Below are 7,025 nucleotides of genomic sequence, written 5' to 3' on the forward strand. Positions count from 1 at the left end.
TCTCTCGCAAAGTCATGGTAAATAAGATCAATACAGATCAGTCGATGGAATTGTGACTTGCGAAGAATCTCTGACTTAGATGCACGGGTATTACCCATTATCAAAAAAATCAAAATTTCTCCTTAACATACTATATTGTGTATCTACATAATGGAAATAAAAGAAAGCTACTTATATATCCTTGTACTCCAGTTTATTGTGTGCTTCATTTGCCTTTACAAAATTTAACTAATAATAATATCCAACAAGTCAGATTGTGCTCAGCTTAATTTTGACAATCCCCCTCTGAAATTCACGGGACCTATTTATCAAAAATGATCTCTTCTTCTGTCGGGTAAAAGAGTCAAAAGAAAATAAGTTCGGGAACCTATCTACAAAAATAAAACTAAAGAGGTAGTAAGTTCAAATAGGGATACTAGGGGGGTCAATCTGCAATCAACCCGGGAGGAACTTTAATCTAAACATTAACCAAGCATAAGAAAGTAATAAGGCTAAAGCTGGAGAATTTCTCACATTACACACATCTCATGCTCTTTATACAACAGTTGCCTCTTCATCAAAGAATGACCATGTGCTTGTCCAAGATAAAGACAATGAAAATGAATATACAAAGAGCCCAGTTAATCCCTTTCTGATCATTACAACAAAATTAGAATCTCTCGCCATAGTTTTGATCTTCAACATATGCTCAACATGCAACTCAGAATACATCAAGAAGTCAAAACCAAGTAAAAGCAAGAAAAGTACTAACACTCAAAACCATAGTCCACCGTACTAATCTCCCATCTTTATCAGGTGCGAAAGATGTTCGTAAAGTAATCGCATATCTACAGTTCCCAATCGATGGATCAACGGTAGTAATCAAACCCAAACCACCGAAATCACAACTATCGCCCCTCTGATCATGTTGCTGATAATAACTATTAAAAGCATATGAAATATTCCCAGGCCAACCAACGCCAGCACAAGAACCCCCTGGTGATAAAGCAGTACAATCAGCATTTGAACATGCATCCATAAAACTCGCAGAAACGTTTGATAAATCCTTGTTATTGTTCACAACGCACCACTTTGAGGGAAGGTAATCCACATTGTGAGCATTAACTAATTCCTTTGAGCCTTGGCCTAAGTCTACGTTGTACTTAGCTTGGCCATCAAAGGTGAAGAGTCCCCAGTGTCTCTCGATGTTTCCAGTGGTTATGCTACGTTGGTCTTCATCTAAAAGACTGAAGATGTAGGTTTCAAGAGGATGCTTCTTTATATCTTTGCTGTGTAAATGATCAACGAGACCTTTCATAAATTTCTCAGCAATGGCAGTAGTTGCATTAATTGCACCATCAGTTGGCCATCCAATTCTCCCGATTATAATTTCCATTTCACCGAATCCAGTCTTTGATAGAGATGTGACCATAGTGTCTATGCTTGCATCGAAGAAGTTATTATATTTGTTATGGCCATCAGTGATTGCACGTGCCTTCGGGTGAAAAAGGAAGTAATCAATGGAGAGGTTCTTGCTTTGCTGAAAACTGGAAAAGGGATTAAAGTCAACAACGAAGGGAGAACCTTGCTTTTTAAGGAAAAAGAGTAGTTCGGTAATGGTTTTGTTGAGATCGTTTCTGAAATGAGCCTTTGAAGGGAGTGGAATTGTAGAAGAGCTGTTGACAGTAGAGTTGGAGTTGAGCACATTGGTGGAGTTGTATTCGAACACATCAAAACTGCAAGGGACGATAACTTTGATCTTGTTTGTTAATTTGGCTGTGATGAGGGCAAGCTGAATGTTCATTGCAGCGCCAATTACAAAGGGCTGAAACTGCTGCCCGTAGCTGAGAAGAAACGGCTCATCACCTATTGCAATATACCTGCAAAAATCTCTTCTCAGTGAACTGAATAAGCTGACTTTAAGTAGTAATTTGTAATACAAGAAACAGCTTCAAGGTCTGAAACCCAATCAACAGTTGGATTTTGAATTTATACGACAGCAGTATAACTATGTTATGAAAACTAGCTTCATTTGTGAGTGTTCAACACTATGGAATGTACCCTTCCTATGACCGTTCCATGTGCATAGAATGGGCAGCGTGGAGTGAATGCACCAACTCCCCCACCCACCCAATACATATAAACACGTGTACATCTCATGCATCACCAAACCTAGCTTTGATAATATAAAAGAATGATGTGCTCTTTTTGACATTCTGATTAATGTACAAAAACAAAGTCTCTATCCCCATTCTGTTGGGTCGGCTACACACATCTCTGTTCCAGTTATGCATGGGGCTACATCATCCATAAAGCTAACCACTCTCATAACCTTCTTAATTGCTTTCAATACACGTTCTCTTAAGACTGAAGAGTAACTAGTCCTCTTTGCTCCATATAATATAGTTTTATCACTTCATCTGTGCTAATTACTGTACAGATAGTTTTGCTAATATCAGGTTCTATTTTTGAATGACTGCAAATATAAACTATATAACATATTTGAATGGGTAAGATATGCAAATAAATTTGTATGAGTAGGTTATATGAATATTTACATGAAATATACATTTATAGTTGTGTCATTGGTCTTGTTTTTGGACAATAGTCATGTCCAGCACCCTGTACCTGGTGGCAGATCGTGCCACTTGTGTCCATAGCTACTGATCATAACCTATATTACTTTTCTTTTAGTGTCTTTGATAAGTGACAATCAAGCTTCTATTTCACAAGGTAATCCAATAGTAAATCTAGCTGAGCAGCATTTACAGATTTCTCCATCTAATAAAGAGCCAGTTCATTATGTCCTGCATGTGCACTTCTGATAAATTTTTTTGTGTGCTTTGTAACTGTACAAGACACAAAAGAAAGGATGCTAGCTATGATGCTTCTTTTGGGAAAAACCTACAGGTTTTTGTAGCTTATTGAATTTTTAAAATAAATTGCCGTTTATTGATATTAATCCGCACTTTATTACCATGTATGGTTATCATCCTCCCAAGTAATCGAAAGTTTTTTGGAGAGAAGTCAGAACTTATACAACAATGCTTTTCGTTTTTTCTCCTTTAAGTACCAAATAAGCAATGTACAGTTTTTATTATTTACGGCTCACAGAAATTACGACATAAGAAAGTAGAAAGTACCAGATAAAACCTAATTAAACCATAGTTTAAGGTAGTGTGTGTATGCAAGCGCGCTGGTATAATGCACAAACAAAGTCTTCTTGTTGTCACTTGACAAATGGCACCAGCACCATTCATAGAAACCATAGAAGAGAAGAAAGAAAAAAAACAAGAAGAAAAAGAAGGAGAAACCAAGCGAGTACACACTGAAAGTACATGTCACCCTTTCTTGTGGACACATCATTAACTCCTTGAAGTCTGTTGTATTCAATCAAGAAACAGCAACGACCACAGAAAAGAGTGACATATTAATATATCATTAGCCTTCTTGAGATCACTCGGCACCGTCAGATCACTAAGGCCGACTTTCGTCCCTGCTCGATGGGTGGGTCTTGCAGTCAAGCTCCTTTATGCCTTTGCACTCGAGGGCCAATCTAACATTTTGTTCTGGCAGTAAGTATGCTATATTAGGGTTTATGCGCTCATTTTCTTTCTTTTTTTTTTGGTCAATTAGTGATGCTAAATGGTGTTTCTCCTAATGAGTACTGGGGATTTATATCTTGTATTATTTCGTTGTAACTTATGCAAGGATGTCCTAAGAAAAATCTTATGGGGGAAAAAAGACTTTGTAATCCCCTACTTGAAAATAGTATCAAGCTCCTCCCTCTCTTCGTATAATAAGCCTGGTTTGACTAAACCATATAAATCCTTATCTGTCTTTTTGCACTTCTCATATTTCTCTTGTATTTGTTGTCGTAATTTAGGACCTAATCCTAACACCGCAATTCGTCTACATTTGCTCTGCAGTGCACTAGAATTCCCGCATACGAGTGAGGAAAAGATGCTTCGACAAGTCACGCAAACAAAAGAGAATCGACACTGCAATAAAAATAAAAAAGATGGGGCTACTCAAACTGAGCACTGAGTATTTATCACGTTTCAATGGCTTAACTACATGGTCGCGATACGTGAGCTTCATAACATGCGAGTAAGCCAACCCAAATAATAGTTATATACTAAATTAAATTGTGAACTTCCTCTACTGACTCTATATAATCCATGATTGCCTCCTCACCTCCCTCTCATTGGGTGTCTCCAACAAAGTTGAATTCATCAAATTCACATGCCACTGAAAAATAAGTTAAACAACACAATGATCAGAGACCTAGCTAGGGCCAGAAAACTAACCCTACAACTCCCACGAAAAGCTGCCTCCCACAGAAGATTTATAACCAACTCACTATCATATAATTGAAATTTGACCCTTTCTTTGGGCAAAAATCTCCTAATCTGTCTATATGGTTCTCATTCCTTTCCAGACTGTTTGTGAAACAGACTAAGGGAGCAATCACCGATACAAAAAGAGTTTTCGTGATTCAACTATTTCCAATTCAACCTTTCATATAATTCTTTATCAGGACCATGAGGGGCAAGCTAAATCAGTTAACAACAGATATAGCCCTCTATTTACAACAATATTGGCAAAACTTCTCCTTCATTAGAGAATTAAAATTCATCTACATAGTTCCATTTAATTTAAAGCTTATGCATTAGTGAAATGCACAAAAGAATTCATAAAAGAAGAAGTCATGGAGTAGTTTAAAGGGGGAAACGTAACTTATTGATATAGATTAGGATCCTCATAGTAATTTTTTCTTAGCTAGAAAATTAGTTCTTCATGCTAGATACAACAACAGTTTGGAAACTACAAGAAATTTTAATAACATACCATGGCATTTTATAAATTCTTCACAAATTCACATGAATGAAGATAATACATCAGTTCACTTCTCTACTAGCAAACTTTGCATACATTCATTAACGCATACATATTTCGCATAGTTGCGTCTTGAACAAGCTAAGGATAGGGGAAAAACTACCGATTGCAGTTAGAACACTACAGCACCAAAATGAAGGAAAGGCTAAAGGAAAACAAAAATCTGAATTGCATTACAAACGAGAAGATGAGAGAGATAAAAAAGAAGCAAAACATATCAAAATAAAATAACCAGACAAATGCAAACAAAATCGAGCCCCAGTTAGAAATTCAAATGAAGCCAAAAGGAGAGCAATCTTTTGAAAGAAAAAAAAAACCCAAAAAAAAAAAATCCCACGCCATCAATTAACAGGCCAAGAACTTCAACTTTTAATCTCACCACTGAAATTGAAAAAAAAAAAAAGCAATTTTATCAAAGCTGCCACGGTGTTATTTAAGGGGGGGATTTTAAAACAGAAAGCAAAATCGATTCTTCAAGTCACATTCTTAACAAAGAACTAAGAAAGCTCAAAACTTTGAGCAAAACAACGCCAGAAATTAACTAAACAAGCTGAAAACTAACTCGATTCGGACTCCGCTGCCGACCCCACCGCCCGAGAAGTATCTGGTCACATTATCATGAACCCAGCTCTCCGCCGCCTTCTTCGACGAGTTTAGGGTTTCGAGCATCTCATTAGGGACCCCGACGATCACGCTGATTCCAGTCCCCGACAAGCTCTCGAGCACATCGGCATTGGCGTCGGCGAGCTTGACCTTGGTGATGTTGTTGGCTCGCAGGAGTCCGGTCACCACCTTTGAAGGGGGGAGAGGGTGGGATGACGAGGTCCCCCAGTTGAAGCCGAGGGCGGTGGTGAGGGAGAAGAGGAGGGGGGAGAGGAGGAGGAGGATGACCGGGCGGTGATTGGATCGCATTTGGGGTTTGGTTGGGGTTTTGTTGGGAAAAAATGGTTGAAGCTCTAAAGTAGGGCTCAGTTTAGTCCAGTGTGGCGAGTGAGTCGAGCGTAAACAAAGTTCGGATGGGAATCGGGACGGCGGACGAATTTTCAAAACCGAACTATTTTGAATTTTATTCCCAAAAACTGACTCATTTCAAGCTTAATTTTAAATTAAAAACAGACCCAGTTGACTGAAACTGGGTCGGTTTTTTAAAAAAAGTTCACAAACTTCACGGGAGTTAAAGTCCCGTGAAGTTTTTTATATAACAAAACTTCACGGGACTTCAACTCCCGTGAAGTTTGGGAATTTTTTTTTTAAAACCGACCCAGTTTCTGTCCAACTAGGTCGGTTTTTGAAATTAAGTTTGAAACGGGTCTTTTTTTGAGAATTTTTTGGCAAACAGGTTGGGTTTGAAAATTTGTCCTCTGGACGGTACATCGATGAGGGGCAAGCTGGAATTCAGAAACCCCCCTGAACGTTTGGATGATTTGCAACAAAACGATCATTAGCTTTTAAAATTATTTACAGTTTGGTACCCTAAGGCGGTGTTTGGCGGTTCGAAAATTGAATTGAAAATGTGCAAGTTGTTTTCTTTTACAAATAGCTTTCACATCCATGTCACAATACTAGTGAAATACATTGTTTGTTTGGAAAAAAAATTGTATTGAAAGTGCAATGTAAAGATGATGTGGCCGTGAAGTTTTTTATATAACAAAACTTCACGGGACTTCAACTCCCGTGAAGTTTGGGAATTTTTTTTTTAAAACCGACCCAGTTTCTGTCCAACTAGGTCGGTTTTTGAAATTAAGTTTGAAACGGGTCTTTTTTTGAGAATTTTTTGGCAAACAGGTTGGGTTTGAAAATTTGTCCTCTGGACGGTACATCGATGAGGGGCAAGCTGGAATTCAGAAACCCCCCTGAACGTTTGGATGATTTGCAACAAAACGATCATTAGCTTTTAAAATTATTTACAGTTTGGTACCCTAAGGCGGTGTTTGGCGGTTCGAAAATTGAATTGAAAATGTGCAAGTTGTTTTCTTTTACAAATAGCTTTCACATCCATGTCACAATACTAGTGAAATACATTGTTTGTTTGGAAAAAAAATTGTATTGAAAGTGCAATGTAAAGATGATGTGGCAAAATAAGATTAATTAGTAAATATAATTATAATTATTACATTAAAATTGGTTACCATTTTTGTTACTTTTAT

At 37.6% G+C, this 7,025-nt stretch overlaps 1 protein-coding gene across 1 annotated transcript; it reads right to left on the reverse strand.

The window, feature by feature from the left end:
- Positions 510 to 5,869, reverse strand: LOC109843056 (glucan endo-1,3-beta-glucosidase 9). Its single transcript, XM_020411988.1, has 2 exons — positions 5,441 to 5,869; positions 510 to 1,859 (listed from the first exon to the last, which is right to left on the reverse strand). The coding sequence occupies exons 1-2, from the start codon at positions 5,788 to 5,790 to the stop codon at positions 719 to 721; spliced, it is 1,491 nt and encodes a 496-aa protein (XP_020267577.1). The 5' UTR covers positions 5,791 to 5,869; the 3' UTR covers positions 510 to 718.

Source organism: Asparagus officinalis, chromosome 5, assembly GCF_001876935.1.
Source record: "Asparagus officinalis chromosome 5, Aspof.V1, whole genome shotgun sequence".
NCBI classification, from domain to species: domain Eukaryota; kingdom Viridiplantae; phylum Streptophyta; class Magnoliopsida; order Asparagales; family Asparagaceae; genus Asparagus; species Asparagus officinalis.